This window comes from Strix uralensis, chromosome 4, assembly GCF_047716275.1.
Source record: "Strix uralensis isolate ZFMK-TIS-50842 chromosome 4, bStrUra1, whole genome shotgun sequence".
Lineage (NCBI taxonomy): Eukaryota > Metazoa > Chordata > Aves > Strigiformes > Strigidae > Strix > Strix uralensis.
Window position 1 is genome coordinate 20,673,787 of NC_133975.1, and position 21,137 is coordinate 20,694,923.

Genomic DNA, 21,137 nt, shown 5'->3' on the forward strand with positions numbered 1-21,137 from the left:
GTTTATGGTGCTGAAGACAACACTGCAGAAGAGTAATTTTACAGCCTCTTTGCACTAGATACAGACTGCCAGCTCTCATATGCTGTACCTAAGACTGATCTGGTCCCATCTTAAATTACTTTGCAGCAGCAGCTGTTCATAAAGCAACCATCATAGCCTCTCTTCTGCTTTGCGTATCAGACTGACCAGCTGCATCTGACCTGTGATCTGATCCCTTTGCACACCACTTCATGCAGACAAAGAGGCTGCAGTGCTGAGCATAGAGACCTGTTACTACATGCCCCAGAAAGCCCCAGTAGAAGGCTTACTTTCTTGAAATGCAGCCAAACACGACAGAAACTGTACATGTATATCTGTGATGCTTACATAAACCACATACCCTCATATATAGATGCTCTTGCCTTGCAAGATCAAGAATCTTGTTCTGAATTTATAATACACTGAAAAGTTTTAAAAATATGAAATTAATTATGGAACCTTTAAATCTTTATATCATAGAAAAGTAATCTAACAAACTGTTGAGTAAGTCTTGCCAACCTGATATGCTAACAGTAATGCTGACAAATCACCACACTAATTTTTTTTTAAAAGGTCATTCTTAAAATCACCAATCATCACATTTTCTCTTCAGCACTTGCAAGACCTTGAGATCAGGCTCCTTGTGGGCCATACTTCTCCAATACACGCGTTAACTACGTAGGCCTCTTTGAAGCTTCCATTCATACTTGTCACTTGTTTAATTACACAACACCATTTAAGATAATGATTACATTCAGTTAAACTATCTTGCCTTTTTTTTGAGTATGGTTCCACATATTTCACACAAGGAAAATCCTGCAATATTCCCACATTTGACAAACTACAGTGTAGCAAACTGACTAGACAAAGAGGAGTAACAAATGTCTGTCTTGAAAGAATATTTGATTTTTTACATTTTTAATATCCAGCGTTAAATGGCTTTTCTCTTATTCTTAAATTCAGTCACAAGTAGAGCAGCAATATAAACTCACCCTGAACTGTACAAATAATTTATTCCTATCAGAATAATTACATCAATAATAAACGATGAAACATAAGCCCAGTATTTTACTGAATTGTAAAACCCAAACGATTTCCTCCCACTCAGTGTGATTTTAAATATTTTAGATACATACTCCATAAGGACATAAAAATTACTCCAGTTAATCACTCTTAGAAAGTATACAGACAGATGGATACAGATATAAAAAGCTCCATCATGTCCCAAGTAACACAGAAATACATGTAAGAACATCAGAATTATCTTGATCGTTAGATTGTTAAGGAAAGTCTAATGAGGAAATCCATAACTGCTGAAAACAAAATGAAGCCATCACCTCTTCAATAATACCAGTGTAATAACTAATTAAATGGATTAAATGGACCACATTGGAAAGTAGTTAACAGGTATTAAACCTGATATGTAAGGTCCTGAATGTAAACCCTGAATTGCTCTCCATCAATTCTGAGGTGACAACTAAGTCTACTGTTTATGCTATTACACAGTGTAACCACTATATTTGCTACATGTGTCCTGGTTTAGACACACACATACATACATGAAAATAGAGAGTTTTAAGACCTGAGAACACAAAATACGGGACACAACATAATCTGTACTGAGGAAATCAAAGGAGTTGCTACAAAAACATAACCTTTACATAACGTTGAGTTCTTTAAAAGCAAAGACATTACAAATCTGACTAAGGATCCGTTGTCATTATCTGCATTACAAAAGGACCTAGAATCCCCTACTGAGATCAGAAAACCACTGTTCTAAACATCATATAAACATATAAAAAGGAATACTGAAAATTTAGAACAAGTGAGAAAACACTGTTGTTGGTGGTCGTCTTCCATCCTTTCTCTGGAAACACCAAGGCTATGTATGACTATTGAAAACATTCCTTATTAAGCTTTCATATATGGCCACCTTTATTCAGACACTTGAACAGCATGTGTGTGTTAGTCCCTTGCTCTTCTGTCCTCAGATCCACTGCACCATTTTACTCCTTCAGATCACATCATAACATATAATCTCATACTCTTGGACAATCGCGTACTCCATGACTGCCAGCTTGTCAGAAAATCCCACTCCATGTACATGCTCCTCTCCCTCACATAATCTCTTCCCTTCCTATATTAAACTGTTCATCTGTTACCATTTTATCTTACACATCCATGTAAAAGAAAAACTGGGCAGACTATTTTTTTCCTTGGTTGTGCGAGATTAATCTCTTCCTGGTAATATTGTGGTCTTTCTGGCTTGAGCTCAAATAACATGAAGTAACACCCATATGAATAAGGATAAGGTAAAAAGAGAAACTAAAAAAAAAATACTTGAAGTTTTTTATAGCTGACTTTTTGTGTGAGTAGGTGCAGCTGCACTGATATAGAAAGGAGTACTCAATGTCAAGCTATAAATAGCTCCTGCTGGGAGCCTAATAGCTCTGCCTCTGCTTTCACAGAGCACAGGCAATAAACTATCACTATTACATTTTTACAATTCAGGAACAGATTTAAGCAAAAAAAGGTTTCTATTTCTACAGCAAATCCAATAAAAGAAACATATTTATGCCATATATAAGGCTGTGTTTATAAAGTATACTCACATTTGAAATAAAAAGACCTGAAGTTGTAAAAATACAATGCTTTATTCACTTTAAAATTCTACGTCCAAGAAAATGACATGATTCAAAACATACAGCTATTCATTAAGACATTTTATTTATGAAAGAATTATTATTTATGACTTGGAGAATATTTATACTGCCCATTATGTACCTTCTACCAGTGTAAATCTAAGATCAAAATCAGCTTTGCAGAAGACACAATAAATTCACTTGAGATTCTTTTGGAGATGCAAGTGAAGAGGGAAAAAAATACAATTTGCTTTTAATGAAGACTGAAACCATACATGGCAATACATACAACAGTCCAGAATAAAATGTTAGAAGCTATTGCAATAGTGGCAAAAGTGGTAACTGCTTTCAGTGTTTCATAAGCCATGTTTTCACTTTAGTTGCAAAGATCACTTCTCAGTCGTTGTAAGGCTGTCACATCCCGTTCACATAGGCCACTAAGCTGGTTTGGTTTTCTATAGTCTAGCTATTCCTATGTGATCTCAATTCCAGCACAGAATTTCTGGATGCCTCTACAAGCAGCTAGAAACAAGTCACAGCATCCAGCACTATTGCCCTGCCACGTAATCAGAGGCAACAGCAAGCTGTCAGCAGGAAACAATTGGAACATAGTTTCTAAATAAAATAATGGAACAGATAATGCAAGATTTAAAACTATTAACTTAACAGTACTTAATTCACAGTATTTCTTTACCTAAAACCCTCTACAAAAAGAATCCTCTGTGTTTATATATTAAGATAGCACAATCAGGCTTGTATTATGCCTAGAATTAAGGACGACTCAAGATGTACAGGTTCCAACCTTAGACGACTTGAATGTTTGTGCAATGCATTTATACCCAACATAAAACATATAGTCTGAGAGAGGCAAAGAAGAAACCTAGCTTTGTACCTAGATGAATAACTTAAATAACGGTATTTTTCTCTTTTTGTGGCGATGTACAGTATTTATAACTTAACCAGAAGCTGTGATTCTCCAGAAAACACGGTACAGAAACATTTAATTAAACACTATCATAGAACAAAGGCACAACAGGGCCAAATGAAGAAGAGCAGAGACCCCTGGGTTACAGACCTGGGTGTCCAGTCTCATGCTTTAGTCCTGCAAGCAGCATGACCATGATAACACAGCACAGCGCTTCTCAGATTAAGGTTTTGTGGACAAAATTCTACTGTATTAATCACACTTTAGAACAGCAAATATGAATACTGTACAAGATAGTACAGGACCTCAGTTTAGCTTTCTTGTTTGGAAAACAACATGGAAATCTTGCTTACTCATGAGCACCATTTAGCCAAGAAGTAATTATATCATACTGCCTTTTCAGATTCAGAGCTGAGAGCTCAGAAGCAGTTCAAAGGCTTTCTAGACAGAAACTGTATTTACTACACAAAGCAGTTTTGCAACAAGACTTTGTTAACAGCTGACTTCAAGGATTGCTGCCTGCCAAAAAGCTTACCTTTCTCTCTTTCAGTAGCTGTTTGTAGCCACTGGCACCTAGAGACAGAAGTGTAATGAGGACATCTAAGGAAGGAGAGGCAGATGCTCTTCCTGAAAAAAACAATATACAGATTAAATTGGCAAAAATAAATTTTATGTGAAAGAAAGCTGATAATCAAGTTTTCTACAGCTATTTCGTACGGATGCAATCAGTCCATGAACCAGTTACCTGGATACATTTTGCTGATCTCCTGCACGAACGACTCGTTGAAGCCAGCAATGATAGCGCCACCTACTGGAACCATGAAATTTTTGTCCAAGCTCTGAACAAAAGCATCTATTCTGCCTACTCGAGCACCCTTTATCAAAAGGGAACAAAAAAAAATCCAGAGCATACATTAGGAAAACACATGATAGCATCATAATTACACAGCAATGTAACTGAAATAAATATAATTCCTGAAACTCTCTCAGATACTGTATTTGTGATGAAAAATTAAAAATCATAGTATTACTTTTTCTTAGCATTGCTCACTATTATTACCGTTGTCTGCTTACATAGTACCTTACAAATTCCTATTTTGCTGTGATTTAAAATATTGATTTCAGTTCCTAAAAGTCTAAGTGTAGCTTATTTTCAACAACAACCAATAAGAAAATCCTCAGAATTTAGTGAGAATTATACAGTTAAAACTGTACAACCCAAAACATTTCACAGATTCTCACAGTAAAGGGCTACAGGTTAATGCTTCATTACCAAAGAAGATTTTTCTTGATACATGTATAAATTTGCATTAAAACAAATGGACTGTGACAGCACTCCTTATAAAGCTGCTTGCAAAATCAAGATGCAGATAACTTCCTATAGCAGATTTTCCCACTTCCCAGAAAACAAAACATCTTTATACCTAGCCACTCAAATATTTTTAAAGGAAAAAAACGTAGATTCTGCAATACGTCTTCAATTTGAGTAATATGCTACTGAGAACTGTACAACTAAAAAGTATGCAGCATAACAAAACCTGAGAAGTATATTAAAGAACATACATATCAAAGTATATCCAAATACCCACATATTAATGTACTACAAAGTAAACCCAAGAAATAGGGAGTTAACACTTGTGGCAAGAAGAGTGAAAAAAGCAGATCCAGCTAAATCACATTTGTTATTTCTATGTTTTAATAGCTTAGTACATGGGAGATAGGAAGAAACACTCTGAGTTCGTCAGCTTTTTGATGGGAAGATGAATGCCAGCAGCTATCATTTGATTTAATTGACAGGAGACCACCAGAGGAAAGGCACGACAAATGAAAAGGTCTCAAAAGCTCTTTCCTGTGATACTCATGCAAGTTCTGTTCACACTGTGCTCAGCATGTACATATTCCTGAGTATTCATTAATAACTACTTCCTCATAGACATTACATTTTCTATCACAGGAAATAAATTTTTGTAAATAAATGTAAAACAAATCAGAGCTCAGATGTATACATTTGCATAATCAAAGAACAAACAAACAAACCAACTGAACAAGAAGCCAAGAAAAAACAGAAACCAACACAGTAACAGTTCTATTTGTAGCTTTATGGTCTGAAAAGATTATCATTAGATACATTTAATGCCGTAAAATTCAGCAATCCCACAGTCCCTTCATGTTAGAATTTCACTAAACTTGTGCAAGTTAAATATAATAACTTGTACCAAGTACATTACAAATAAAGCATATGCCATTTCCTATTTCACATATCACTTCAAGTTTTGTCAAATCCCTTCAGTCTCTCCAGATTTAGAAGTGCCAACATGACATTCCTGTCATAATTATGTATCAAGCTGGTCTGTGCCCAGTTAATAACATGATGTATTCTTAATTAGAAAAAAAACAAACAGTAAATTTTAAATGCATAATAGTTCAGGATCCCCTGAATCCTGTTAAAAATATCCCCCTACTCTTTTGATATGGGCAACAGAGAGAAAAAAGAAATATTCAAGAAACAGTACACATACATTGTAATGAGCAAAAATGCAAGAATTCCAAGTTTCATGGCTGATCTTAGATATGAAGCAACCTCCTCTTCAAACTAAACAGAAACAGAAATTAAACTTTTTTGAACATAACACTGAACTTAACCCAGTTTTCTCAGCCCTTTTCTGTGACAACAATATTTTAACAGTGACAACATCTATAAAGTGTTGCTGTAGAATTTTGTAGCTTCAATTGAAAATCTGTAACTCACATTCTGTTGAAGGCTTAATCCTTATCCAAGTGTGATCAATTATTTTATTTTTAGTCAACAAGTTTAGGAAATATTTTAAGAAAGCTTATTAAGGACATTTTTCCATTATGAAAGACACTTGAACATAAACAAAACCTAAATAAATTTGGGTTTATTACATAAAAAACACATAATAGAAGTAACAAATATTATTTTTAAGTTCTATTTTCCTCTGCTCCGCTTTCCCAGAAAATTGTTCAACTATCAGACATGCATGGGATTAGTCTCAAAGCTGTGAAACATCCGATAAAATTTACTAGTGTTGTCTACAATCAGAGATTTACTTCTAGTTGTTTAAGAAAATATTATTGGAAATACACAGCTCCTACCTGCTGGATAAGATGCATACATTTGGAAGACTGAACTCCATATGCATTGTTGACAATATGGGGAATGTCATAATTTGCACAAATTACAGCCAGTTCCTCCAGCCTATGAGCATAAAATTGTAATTTAGAGAAGCATTGATAACTGTAACTCATGTTACAAATCAGACCATTAAAAGACTGAAAGGTCTCCAAGGAGGTCAGAATGAGAAAATAAACTTTTTTGATTAGTACCTCAAGACAGCACTTGTCACTTAAGCTATAAAGGTTAAGAAGAAAATTCTTTAGCTTTTACATATACTACAAATTGTTGAGCTGGGCTGAAATTTTTCATGTTTCACTGAAAGTTTTGTCTGGAAACCAGTAAGTAGATCCCAAATCATTCTGCTTCAGATATAAGCACTTTTTATACTACTTTAATGATAACCAGAGCTTTAGGTATTCACACCTTTTTTCCTTTTCTTCTAATATTCAGCTTGAAGATGGCCTAATGGAAGTTTCAAGATGTGTCTTGAGAACCAAAAGCATCATGTAACAGGAAGTTTTTTACATGCTTCTGTTTATTTCAAAGAAATAATATTTCAGCCCTTTGGCTGAAATCTCACTTGTATATTTCAGATAAACTGATTAACAGAAAAGATATTCTTCAAAGGAATGCAGAGCCCTAAAATGTCTGAATGTGAAGATCAACAAATTAAAACTCTGTTCAACTGTTTACTCAGAAATAAAGACAAGTCATCATTTGCCTTTGGAAATCCTTGAAATCACAGTGAGCTCAGCCTGGACTGATTTCTCAGTCAAACTAGGATTTATGTGGCTGCATAAGTCATTTTGGGTAAGGGCCTTCAGCATTTTAAACATACATCTACTTAGTACCCTTTTTAAAGCACTCCAATCATGTTTTCTTTCTTAAAAAAACTCTTGATTTTCCCCAAACTTGTGAAAATATTTTAGAAATAAAATCTACTTGAAAAAATAAGGTAATATATAATAAAGTGATGATAAAGGTAATATAATTTTTTTTTAAAAAATCAGGAAACTCTAAACCTCCAATGCATTTTTACTCTATCTCCTTCTGTACAGCCTTTCACTGTAATTTACTGACATTCATATAAAATGCGACAGAGTATGAAAACATCTTCCAAGAGGTGACATTCTTTTGCATTGTAACCAAAATTCAGCTGCAAATCTCAGATTAAATTTTCTGAACCTCAATCCTTAGGAAAACATCACCATCACCATATTATCCCTAAAGAAATCACAAGTATTTAATGATTAAGAAACACCAGTAGTATAATATACGTATTGATCTTCTACAGTCAAGATATTTGGCAGGAGCTGCACGTCCAATAATTTTTCATATTTATCAAGATCCTGAATCCTGAACTACGTAACATTAACAGAATACTTTAGGAAACATAACACTATACAGGGCAAAGTTTTTGCCTTCTGATCTAATCTTAATCAGGCTCATTCCTCACCTTCCAGAGACTCAAAGGAAAACAGTTCCCCTCTTACAGACTTCTGTATCAAGTGTAGGTCGAGAATTTCACCAAACTGGAAACATACTGCTATTTATGTTTGTCTTTTTCAACTCCTGAGACTTAAAGGAGCAATAAGATAGCTTCCACAAGTACAGAAAACCAAAAAGTCTCTTTACTTTTCCTAAAAATATTCTATTGAACAATTAGATCCATATTACAATACAGGATGAGAGTGCTACAGTTTAAAAAGAATATGTGATTGTGCAAGGGAAGCAAACAATTATGCACAGCACTTGCCTGCTGCCAGGGCTTAAAATGAACCATTAAAAGTGCTGCTAGTCATATCACAAAAATAAAGCATTAATGTAAGTTTCGCTACTACTTGAATTCTTAAAAGTCACAAATAAGACTTACAGAAGTATTCTCCAATTTATTCTTTCTTTCTCTCTTGCTTGTGAAAGTTAATAAAAATAAAGCTTTGCTCTCTGCTAAGTACATAAACTTTTTCAAGACACCTTTTTTCTTTTAGTTCTCTTTTAAATACAGTAGTTTTAGAGACAAATCCCAGCAACAGCAGGTGAAAGACTGAGAACTGATGTCTCTCTGAGGAAGGGGGTTTATACATTAGTGAATTATTCCTGTAAAGTTAAATAATACTTCAAAGGAAGGCTATAGGTACACAGGCATAAAACTCTTACCACTGACCTTTCAATAATCCTAAGCCACTTAAAATTTTAAAACACCACCACCACAACTAAACTAACTCTTACAAATGCAAGATACTTAAAAATAGACATTTAAAATGGTACCCTCCAGAAATGCTGTACAGGATTTTCCTTCCTGTAGGAAGATGAATGTTATGGCCTTCAGTAGTTGACAGTATCCTTTAAATAGAAAGTGCTTTCAAATCCTCCTATATCTGTGGTATATCATAACACAGTGCCACTACCTAATAATTCATCTCTTAGTTGCAGAGGACAAAACAATTGCATGTCAAAAAGAGGAGGCAGATAAGGAAAAGATTCATTTACCCAAGCTATAAAACAGACCATTCAATTTTGATAGCTGTGATTTAACTTAGCCAATAAATCTGCAAGTCAACTTCAAGCAACGTTCATAGTATTCTGACAGAATTATACGGTTTTAACTTCCCTCTAGCAACTGGGTTAACCTATGATAAATACTAGCGCTTTTTTAAAGGTAGGAAAACAGAGTGAAACATATCTTTACTTGCCATGTTTCAGAGTCGATAATGTTTCTTTTCTACACTTGCAAATATTCAACTAAATCTTTGAGATAACAAAGTAATTAACAAAAAAGCATGCACTGCAGAGCAACTCTAAACATAAGTCTTTTCAATTTTGTGATAAACTGAAAATAATTAAAGTGGAATAACTGAGTCACTACATTTAAAACCATGTAAAAACAAACATCTTACTACTATGTCATACTTCAGTGTACTACATAAAAGCCCAGGAAAATATAGCTGTTCAACTGTAAAACCTAATGAATTTGCTTTTTGATACTTATTTTTGTAAGCAAATAAAGAAAGTAGGTTTTGTGAGTAACAATGGTGCCCATTTCGGACAAATTACTCAATATACCAAGTACTTTAGCCACCTCTACTCCAACATGCCATTTTCAAATTGAGAAGTTTTTCAAATATTTCACAACCAAACTACATGTTGAAATAATGTCTCAGATACTCTCTTTCCCATCCATAACCGTAATGTTCATCTCAGCTTCAGCAAGTGCTTGAATGGCATCTTTGTAGCAACTACGGAAGTTATGTATATGGACACATAATATTAGGAAAGAATGCAATGTATTTTAAGCTTCTTTTAATGATGGTTTAACAGCTGGAAATTATGAGAAGTAGCATCATGCAATCAGGCAGCAAATGTTCAAACGAAGATAAGTTACAGCAGGGCAAATCATATGTTATGCTCATACAGCACATCTGCCCTAGATGCTTCCAAGAGTTTACTTATATCAGTGTATCTTAATCAGCCCTATAAACATCAGTATAATACAGGAAAGAGTAACTCAAGCAAAGATTTTAAATTTAGCTGTAGATTATTTTTTTAACTGTATTAAGGGCCTAGGAAAATCCATCACTGGAGTAGAAAAGGCAACAGTAATACTAAAATGTGGCATTAGCTGTGGAACTACATTTCCTGGATTATGTTTCTATGAAAGTCTACTTTTACTACTTCCACGAGATGACAAGAAAACCACTGCCAAAATGGCATTCACTTCACCACAAGAGATCATTAACCTCAGTTATATGACAGAAGGAAAACCTTCTGCATTATTCTCACTTTTTTAATATACTTCTCTGAAAGTTGAAACATTGTTTCAACCTGCCATTTTTCCTTAAGCAAGGGGATTAAAGTATCTTTACTAATCCTTGGCAGCAGTTAAGCAATTTTAGGAGCATGGACATTCAAACCATGGAGGTTTGCTTGTTTGTTTTTACAGTAACAAATAACACACACTTCTTTCAAAGACGACTTACCTATCAGGTACCCTTGGAGCAAAGCAAGACGTTGTAGAATGCACACAAAGAATATTTTCAGCACCAAGAGCCTTGATTTTAGCTTCCACTGCTTCGATGTCTGTCCGTAGCTCATCACCTTCTAATACGTTTTCTATCACCACAGGCTCAAAACCTGACCAAAAAGAGCAAGATCTGAATGCGTATCATCAAATCTCTGACTAATTGTGAGGTTTCAGTTCCAGTATAAATCTGAAGAATCTTCTTCTGTTGTTTTAACAGATTCTTTCAGACTTGGATTAAGAACACAGATACATAAACCGTTTTATTGTACAATGTCCACATACCTAAAAACTACAGTAATATTCTTGTTAAATACTGGACTCCAGACAAAAGCTTACCTTACATTCTTTGCATGCAACAGCAACAGGTTTGAAGATTGTTTTAAAAACAGATTAACCTCTTCCCTCCCAATTAAAAAGAAAGTGTTTGAGTGGCATTCTTGTAAAACATTAGCATATTAAAGCAGCCTCTCTAAAAAAGGATAGCATTAGATGTAGCAATGCAATAATGATCATTATGAATCGGCTTTCAGCATAAGCCTCTGCCTTATTCAATCTATAAACTTTCAAATTACTTCTTAAAAGATAAAAATGTTCACGGTTGACCTCATTTTGAAAGTGAACTTTGTCATATCATAAAATCCAAGCTATTTCCTAAGTCTTTTATTTTTTTAAGTTTCCAGTTTAAGTTTGTATTTAAGATGGACAACAGTTGAACCTCAAAAGGTTGTTTCTCAAGGACACATGAGAAACATTCATAAAAAGGAAGTTATTAACACAAGGGTTATTGATGTATTAGAAACCACGGAACCACCTGAGAATGGTCATGTAGGAATTAGGGCTTCTCCCCCCAAAAAGGTGGCAGAATCAATAGCCCAACTGGAGCGCATCTACACCAACACGCTCAGCATGGGCAACAAACAGGAGAAGCTGGAAGCCACCATGCAGCAGGAAAACTGATACAGTTGCAGATACAGAAACAGGCTGGGATGACTCGCACAACTGGAGTGCTACAATGGATGGATATAGACTCTTCAGAAGGGACAGGCAACAAAGGAGAGGCGGTGAAGTAGCCCTGTATGGTAGGGAGTGTTTTGATTGCCTAGAGCTTAATGACAGTCATGATAGAGTTGACTGTTCATGGGTAAGAATCAGGGGGAAGGCCAACAAGGCAGATATGGTGGGAGTCTGTTTTAGGCCCAACCAGGAGGAAGAGGCAGACCAAATATTCTATAAGCAGCTGGGAAAAGTCTCAAAATTGCTAGCCTTTGTTCTCATGGGGGACTTCAACTTACCACATGTCTGCTGGAAATACAATACAGCAGCGGGGAAACAGTCTAGGAGGTTCCTGGAGTGTGTGGAAGATAACTTCCTGACACAGTTGATGGGTGAACTCCATTGGACCTGTTGTTCATGAACAGAGGACTTGTGTGTGATATGATGGTTGGAGGCTGTGTTGGGCATAGTGATCATGAAGTGATAGTGTTTTTCATTCTTGGAGAAGTAAGGAGAGGGGTCACCAGAACTCCTGCCTTGGACTTCCAGAGGGCAGATTTTGGACTGTTTAGGAAATTGGTTGACAGAGTCCCTTTGGGAGGCAGTTCTGAAGGGCAAAGGAGCCCAGGAAGGCTAGACTTTTCCCTTTTCAAGAAGGAAATCTTAAAGTTGCAGGAGCAGGCCATCCCCATGTGCCAAAAGATGACCCAGTGGGGAAGACCACCAGCCTGGCTGAACAGAGACATTTGGTAGGAACTCAGGAAAAAAAAAAAGAGAGTTTATGACCTTTGGAAGAAGGGGCAGACAACTCAGGAGGACTACAAGGATATCGTGAGGTTACGCAGGGAGAAAATTAGAAGGGCCCAAGCCCAACTAGAACTTAATCTGGCTGCTGCTGTAAAAGACAATTAAAAATGTTTCTATAAATACATTAGCAACAAAAAGAGGGCTAAGGAGAATCTCTGTCCTTTCTTGAATGCAGGGGGAAACATAATGACAAAGGATGAGGAAAAGGCTGAGGTACTTAATGCCTTCTTTGCCTCAGTCTTTAACAGTAAGACCAGTTGTTCTTTGGGTACCCAGCCCCCTGAGATGGAAAACAGGGACGGGAAGCAGAATGAAGCCCTCATAATCCAAGGGGAAATGGTTAGTGACCTGCTACGCCACTTAGACACACACAAGTCTATGGGGCTGGATAGGTACTGAGGGAGTTGGTGGAAGCGCTCACCGAGCCACTTTCCATCATTTATCAGCAGTCCTGCCTAACTGGGGAGGTCACAAGTGGTGTTCCCCAGGGCTCAGTACTGCGGCCAGTTCTGTTTAATATCAGTGATCTGGACGAGGGGATTGAGTGCACCCTCAGTAAGTTTGAAGACAACACCAAGTTGGGCAGCAGTGTTGATCTGCTTGAGGGTAGGAAGGCTCTACAGAGGGATCTGAAAAGGCTGGATCAATGGGTCAAGGCCAATTGTATGAGTTTCAACAAGGCCAAGTGCCGGGTCCTGCACTTGGGTCACAACAACCCCATGCAATGCTACTGGCTTGGGGAAGAGCAGCTGGAAAGCTGCCTGGTGGAAAAGGACCTGGGGGTGTTGGTTGACAGCCAGCTGAATATGAGCCAGCAGTGTGCCCAGGTGGCCAAGAAGGCCATTAGCATCCTGGCTTGTATCAGAAATAGCGTGGCCAGCAGGACCAGGGAAATTGTCCCCCTGGTTATTGTTGGCACTGGTGAGGTCACACCTTGAATACTGTGTTCAGTTTTGGGCTTCTCACTACAAGACAGACATTGAGGTGCTGGAGCGCATCCAAAGAAGAGCAACGAAGTTGGTGAAGGGTCTGGAGCACAAATCTTACGAAGAGCAGCTGAGGGAACTGAGGTTGTTTAACCTGGAGAAAAGGAGGCTCAGGGGAGACCTTATTGCTCTCTACAACTACCTGAAAGGAGCTTGTAGTGAGGTGGGTGTTGGTCTCTTCTACCAAGTAACAAGTGATAGGTCAAGAAGAAATAGCCTCAAGTTGCACCAGGGGAGGTTTAGATTGGATATTAGGAAAAATTTATTTACTGAAAGGGTTATCAAGCATTGGAACAGGCTGCCCAGGGAAGTGGTTGAGTCACTATCCATGGAAGTATTTAAAAGACATGTAGATGTGGTGCTTAGGGACATGGTTTAGTGGTGGACTTGGTAGTGTTAGGTTAATGGTTGAACTCTATGATCTTAAAGGTCTTTTCCAACCTAAATAATTTTATGATTATATCCCCTTCTTCTAAATGATGGAATGCTTCCAGTTTGGGAATGGGCTGCTCAGGAGGGATGTTGAAAAAACAGAGGGTCCATCAGAGGGCTACCAAGATGGCTGAGGTATAGCACATACAGCTTAGAAAGGCTGTAAGAACTAGACTTTTCAAGCCTGAAGAAGAGGCTAAGGAGAATATCTAATAGCAGTCCCCAACCATCTGAAAGGAAGTTACAAAGACAAGAGAGCCAAATTCCCTGGGTCCCACAATTTAAGACAGACATGAAGGTCCCTGAATGCATCCAGAGCAGGTCAACAAAGCTGGTGAAAGGGCTGGAAGGCATGTCCTATAAGGAGTGACTAAAGACTTTGGGGCTTGTCCAGTTTGGAGAGAAGTAGGCTGAGGGGTGACCTCCTGCCTCTTTACAGCTTCCTGAGCAGGGGAAGTGCAGAGGGAGGTGCTGAGCTTTTCTCCCTGGTGTCCAGTGACAGGACATGTGCGAATGATTCAAAGCAGCACCAGGGGAGGTTCAGACTGGACATTAGGAAGCATTTCTTTACCGACAGGGCATTCAAACACTGGCACAGGCTTCCTAGAGAGGGGGTCAATGCTCCAAGCCCGACAGTGTTCAAGAAGCATTTGGACAATGTCCATAACATGCTTTAACTTGGTCAGCCCTGAAGTGGTCAGGCAGTTGGACTAGATGATCATTGTAGGTCCCTTCCAACTATTATATTCCATTCCATTCTACTCCATTCCATTCCATTCTACTCCATTCCTTGGTAGGATATAAGAGACAACAGCAACAAATTTCAGCTTGAGAGGTTCAGAATAAACAGCAAGAAAAACTTTTTTTTATTCAGAGGATAGCATAGCACTGGAACTGCTACCCAGAGAGGTTGTGGAATCTCGACCCTCAAAGATTTTCAAGATTCAGCTATACAAAAGCATGGTTGACCTAACCTAGCACTTAAAAGAGGGGTTTTTTCTCCTAAAAGAGGGAAGCCTGTCATGACAGTTGCTCAAATTTCTAGCTTATAAATCAATAAATAAATCAAAAAGGTTTTGTTTACAGAATAAAACACTGGAAACCATATATTTCCTTCCCCAACAGGTGTGGCATGGCAGCAACATCATGCTAACTGAAGTGACTGACTTAAAAAGCCAGAGAGACATTCAGTTTACTGAATGAAAATAAAGAAGGAAATGGGAAAAAGGAGTGATTTCCAAAGCAGTGCAACATGGCAGCAGCTATGCAAATTTTTCCTTCATGGCTTAACACCATGCCTTAACACTGACAGGTAAGGCTCAAACTCTACAGAAGAACTTACACCAGAATGATTTATTGACTTTGTTAGGCCTAGTCTGGTTTTCAATTAGTGATCCAGAAGACAGACATTGCATTTAATAGATAGTTGTTAGGCATGTGATACCTGCTTCTCTCTTATTTTTAGTTGATAATTCTTTTAATTAATTATGTGATAGCTATCTTAACTATTAAAAAAATTAACAGATCAATTATATTTTCTCACAACCTTCTCTATTACAAATGCAATTTCCTTAGCTTGATGTTCTAAATTGAGCATAATATGCTGAAAACACTCCCACTTTTCTTATATACATGTTCTATTTGTTCTGATCTGATTATTTTAAACACCTCTGACTCTTACCTGGACAAAATCCAGTCCCTGCTTCCAATTGTTTAGTCATTTTTATCTAATGAGTCTTTTATGCAAAAAATAAATGTGTCCTAGGAACTAGGTCCAGAATCTATGCCACCATCTGCAGGTATGTGCACTGAGCTGGAAAATTATGGTCTCCCTCACTTGCCCTCTCCTCGATCCCATGCATCTGTCTGCAGGAGGGGACAGCTTCAGTGCAGGGACAGACTTCTAGCCTTAGCTTACTTATAGCCTCGTAAACAAGGAATTCCATTTGAGAGAAATTAAGGTTTGAACTAAGAAAGGCACCGAACTAATTTCCTGAGTGAGCTGAGTGACACCGCAAGGTTAAAAACAAATAGTGCAGCTAACACTTCCCATGTTCTAGAAGAAAAGAACATGCAAATCAGACAGCTTGTCACCTTCTGATCACAATTCCTAGGACACATATGCTTTTTGCATAAATCTAAGAGAGAGATTGAACCATGAGCCTTGGCTTTACATAATTCTCAGGACAGCAAATTAGGCATTTAACTCCGAGAGTGAACAGTAACTTCCTTAGTATTGTGTTCTCTGTTGACTACTTTATACACCCCTGTACCTCAGCATAGGCCTACATTTTACAAGGCATTAAGACAACAACTCATGTGCGATTGCATGTTATAAATCAGGAGTGTACAGATAAAGCACTTAGAACTCATTAGGCCTTTTCCGGATCTTACCATAAGCATATGCATTGATCATTCTGCTAGACGAAGTTAGAAGAATACACTGCGTAATCAGTCAGCTCCTTCTTACCTGCAGTTATCATTGATTTGAAGCAAGATTTCTGGTCTATACGTGGCCAAATAATGTATTTTGCCTTTGGTCTCTTGTGCCGCAATGTTAAAAAGCACAGAGTTAGACTCATGCCTGTTGCCATAGGAACCACAAAGCAATTGGTCACTGTCCGGACACCTGCACATAAAAAGCAAGTCAGAAATTAACATGAAGAACCCGTGACATGCCCCCATAAACAAGAGATATTTTCAGATTTACACTTACCAGCCAGCTTTATAATATCCAGAACTACGGAATTAGTAAGTTTGTTCAAAAGGCTAGACCCTGCAGCTTTAGGCTGGACTGCAGAAATATCACCTGACCTTCCAATTCCATGGATCAACCTAAACAAAAAAGGTTGAAAACATACATCAAGTTTTTTCACATCCCAAAGCAATCATTCTTGCTGACTAAAGAGAATTTATTTTGATAAACCATTGTGGAAAATGCTGTATCCAATGCAACATCAGTATCTGCCATAATTCGTTCCATTATCACAAGCTACATATATTCATATGAAACGGTCATATTTTTTTTTAACCGTAGATCAACAATATTCCAGTATGCGAGTAAAAACTTTGAGAAGATCCATAGCAGCAATACCTTTAGCATCTGACAAGCTTCCTTTTAAGTGTTACCTCAGCACTCCTTGATGTCCACTGAATTAGCATTATAAATGCTGCCATGTTCAGACACACAACTCCAAGGAAAACAAAAATCAGTTGTTTATAGGGTAGCATACTGGTATTATACAGATACTCCCTTGACAAATGCTTCATTTCCACAGGACAAAGAAATAATATATACTGTGACAAAATGTCCTGAAAGACAGTTAGGTTAATGTATCTTCTTCTACATCTTCACTTCATCTACCTCATTCTACTATTCAATATTATGTATCATGCAATACCATCTCTCTCTGCATTCTGTTTATAAATTATGTTTACAAACTGCATTTATAAATGTTGGGATATTACTTTGCACCCTTCAGGAGTGGAGGATCCTGAAATAGTTCATAAAATAGAAGCTTACAGAACTAACTTTACCCATGGCTGAAATGCAGCAGCTGCTCAAGTAAGCTAGGAACAATATACATCTACTTATGGCTTTGGTTCTGTTTTTGTCTTGGGAATAGAGTAAAATGCAGTCTGATGAATGTATGGAATTCAGAACTTCTTGGAGTATTTTTTTACAGCTTTAATTTTTTTCTCCATTTCAAGCTATAGGTTGAAATCAACAACAGCTTGATAATTAATTGAAACTTCCACATAAACCTCACTTCACCAAAAATATTTTCTTCCCTTGTTCCTGCTGCTATGTTCTTAAGAGCTTTCTCATACTACTACTTTTTCTTTTCTGCACATACGTACTCCTTCCTAAGCAGCAATCCTCCCTAAGACTGGTCCTTAGAATTTATTAAGCTGAAAGGAAGGACAGCTTGAGAACCATCTCCTGCTACCTCCATCACTCCCAAAGGTACCTGTAAAACTTCCTGCAGAAATAAGTGGAGTGGAGGATGCCTCTATGCCTTTCCGTGCTATTGCTGACACTCATAGGTGAAGGTGAGATGCCAAGTGACAGAGCTGCATCAGACCAACAGTAGCTAAATGCCAGCCCAGGCTCTCTCCAGCCAGAAGCTGGGCATGCTTTCTCCAGCACTGTCAGAAAGCAGTACTTCCTCAGATACTCTCCCCAGTGTGACCCTCCATCTCCCTCACCACACATATCCTAGACTAGAGAGCAGTACAGAAAACAAAAAAAGCCAAACCGCTGTATTACTGGCTTTCTTCATTAATTTTTCATGGTAGTGTAGGGCTTATGAAAGCCATTAAAGCCTAAGTAATTCAACTTCCATATAGTAAAGCTTACTAAATTTCTAGTCTCTAATATGCTTTTGTGTTAATCTTTCAAGGAGAAACATTCCAGGAAATTTCACTTTGTTTCATTCCTGTTAGATAAAACATCACAGCAAGGTACTGAGCACAGAACTCTAAGCAAAAAAAAAAAAGTATATTCATAAAGAAATCAACGCAGAGCCTCTAGAATTATAGCATCCAATATACCCATCAAGTGTCAGAAGGGCTACAAGCTATTAAAATCTCTTGTCTTTACAGATATACTTACTTCATATAAAAATCTATTATAGATGGACTGGGTTTTCATGTGCATATCAACTAATCACATTACAAAGATATTAATGAATATATCAAAATACAAATAGCTGTTCACTAGGAATGTTCGATACTTTGCAAGTGCAATATGCAGTAGTTTTTATTAATACACAGATGAAAAGCTGTACAGTATTAAAAAAGGCAAGTAATACATGGATTATTTTAAAACGGGAAGATCTCTGCTACCCTTGCAGGCAGACAACTCAACATCTTAAGCTTCTACCAGTTCAGTATACAGGACACAACCCTGACAAAAGATTATTGTTTCATTCAAGACTTTCCAATGAGTTATTAATGAAAATTCAATACAGGAAGTTGTATCAATTCAATATCGCATTATACTGTTTTTCTCAAATGCTATCAAGGTGTCAGATGACAAGACACAATAAAATATGCCATTTGAAAGCATTAATAGTAAATATGAATAATTCAAATTGACAATAATTTGTACCTGTAATGCCTTCGGGCGACAAGTCCTGATGCCACTCTTCCTTCCCTCTCACCCACGCCACAGTTGCCCAGAAAGTTATTGCTATCCATTATAGCAAGTTCATGAAGAAACAGTTCAATGGTGCTTTCATCCCATCCATCTTCAGGACATTTTCCCTTAATAATAATATAAATGTAACTTCCAAACTTGGAAATTAAAAAAGAACAAAACTTTATCGTGGCTTGTTTGATTAATGTTACCCTCTCCCCCACACTGAACACCAGCTTGTGTTTTCATTATGCTTTTATATTATCTAATGCTATGAACTTGTATTCAGAGAGAAGTTAAATAATGATTTTTTCCATATATAAGTGCACTTACATTAGCATATCGTGGTATTACAATAGTCAGAATATTTTTCACTTTTAAGTGTTCCTTAAGGTACAAAACCACTACAGCACATAACATGTTAATTATTCCCTAGAAGACTACAGATTATTTGACGTATTCTCTACACAAGAATCTACTACTACAGGAATTCAACAGAGAAAACTGGATGAAAGGGTGATAATTGGGTATTATAGAACCAAAAATATTATGAGAAGGGAAATATAGTTTCATTTGTAACACATCTTCCTACCTGCATATTTTTCTTTCTAGTTATTATCTAATAGGTAAGGAAACCATTTACAGAACATAACGTGTCAAAACCTGCAACCAGAGAGGTGCTCTTTCTTGTGCTCTTCACTGCGTTAAGATCTGCACTTATCTTTGCAAACTGCAGAACAGATCCTCGGAGGAGAGGCACCCATAAACCCCTGAAGCATTACTATAGCAGCTCAACTGTTCAGAGGCTTTTTTCACATGTCCCAGTAACAGTAAAACGAGCTCAGTAAAACTACTTCATTTCTGAAGTGTGATATGAAGGTTAAGCTTGAAACAGTGGCTGACGTGACTAAGGATGTTCAAGAACTGAAACATCTGAGAATTCATTGGTAATGACTTCTGTACATTGGAGACGAAGTGCATGGATTTGGCACCTTGAAAGTATCATTCTTTACCTCATGTAATAATATATTAATACCTTACTGTTTTTAAAAATGTCTTGAACTGTTTCCTGGGCCTTTCTCAGCAAATGCACAACTTAAGGCAATTATTTTTTACTCCCAAACACGACCTTTCATTCCGGGGCTCCGTAAGGACTCTGCCACTACAGCAAAGCCAGCGGAGCTCTCCTGAGCCACCCGGGCCGCGTCCGACACCGCGGGAGCTCCGTGCCCCTGCCCCCCGGCGCCGCCGGTTGAAGTAAAACCAGCGCGGGAGCTGCAGGGGCCCGGCGGCGCGGTGCCCGGCGGGCCTGCGTGCTCACGGGGCTGTGCGGGGACGCTCTGGCCGGGCGGAGAACAGGCGGGGGGCGGAGCGGGGCGGGACGACGACACGGGACACGCCAGGCCCACGCCCCCGGGCGGTTCAGCGCTGCCCTCCCCCGCCCCAGGCCTCGGTGCTCGGCGGCCCGGCGGGCGGCGGGCGGCCCGGCCCCGGTTACCTGCTCCAGCAGCGCCCGCAGGCGCAGCTCGTGCGCGCGGCGGCCCTGCGCCCCCTGGCGCACATAGGCCGCCGTCACCAGCCGCTCGCTGGAGCCGAAGTTTTCCGCGTTCATGGCCGGGGCGGGCGGCGGCGCGGATCCCGGCGGCACTACCTCGGCCGCCGCTGTCCCTCGGGGCCGGCGCCGCGCTGCCCGCGGGGCCGCCGAGCGGGCCAGCCGCCCCGGACGGCCAGTCGTTCGGTCGGTTCCCGCCGGAGAAGGGCGGGTGGGGTGTTGCGCATGCGCCACCGGGGAGCGCGGGGGCCCCTCCCCTGACGGAGGCCCGGCCGCGCCCGCTCCGCCGCGGGTCGCCGTGGTGCGGGCGGTGCTCTCCGGGGCCATCTCCGCCCGGCACAGCCAACCGGAGGCGTCGGCCGCTGGGTGGGGCGTTGGACCGCCCCCCGCTAGAGGTGCGGAGGCTGCAGGGGCCCGTGGCGGCCTTTGCCCGGAGCTGCCGTGGTGGGGGTGTCGGTGCTCCGCAGGCAGCGTGGGCTCCG

General features: G+C 38.9%; 1 protein-coding gene across 2 annotated transcripts in view; it reads right to left on the reverse strand.

The window, feature by feature from the left end:
• The window catches only part of SEPSECS (Sep (O-phosphoserine) tRNA:Sec (selenocysteine) tRNA synthase), a 29,913-nt gene extending 9,054 nt beyond the window's left edge, over positions 1-20,859 (reverse strand). Inside the window, exons 1-8 of one of the 2 annotated variants that reach the window (XM_074865922.1) lie at positions 20,602-20,859; positions 19,077-19,231; positions 16,680-16,798; positions 16,434-16,592; positions 10,702-10,855; positions 6,703-6,805; positions 4,331-4,460; positions 4,121-4,212 (exon numbers count right to left, since the gene is read on the reverse strand). In XM_074865922.1, the coding sequence (XP_074722023.1) occupies positions 4,121-4,212; positions 4,331-4,460; positions 6,703-6,805; positions 10,702-10,855; positions 16,434-16,592; positions 16,680-16,798; positions 19,077-19,231; positions 20,602-20,715 (1,026 nt within the window). In that variant the 5' untranslated portion in view covers positions 20,716-20,859. Of the gene's footprint in view, positions 1-4,120; positions 4,213-4,330; positions 4,461-6,702; positions 6,806-10,701; positions 10,856-16,433; positions 16,593-16,679; positions 16,799-19,076; positions 19,232-20,139; positions 20,570-20,601 lie in introns of those variants that run through there. The other variant, XM_074865923.1, reaches the window with a different exon arrangement.
• Between the last annotated feature and the right edge of the window lie 278 nt (positions 20,860-21,137).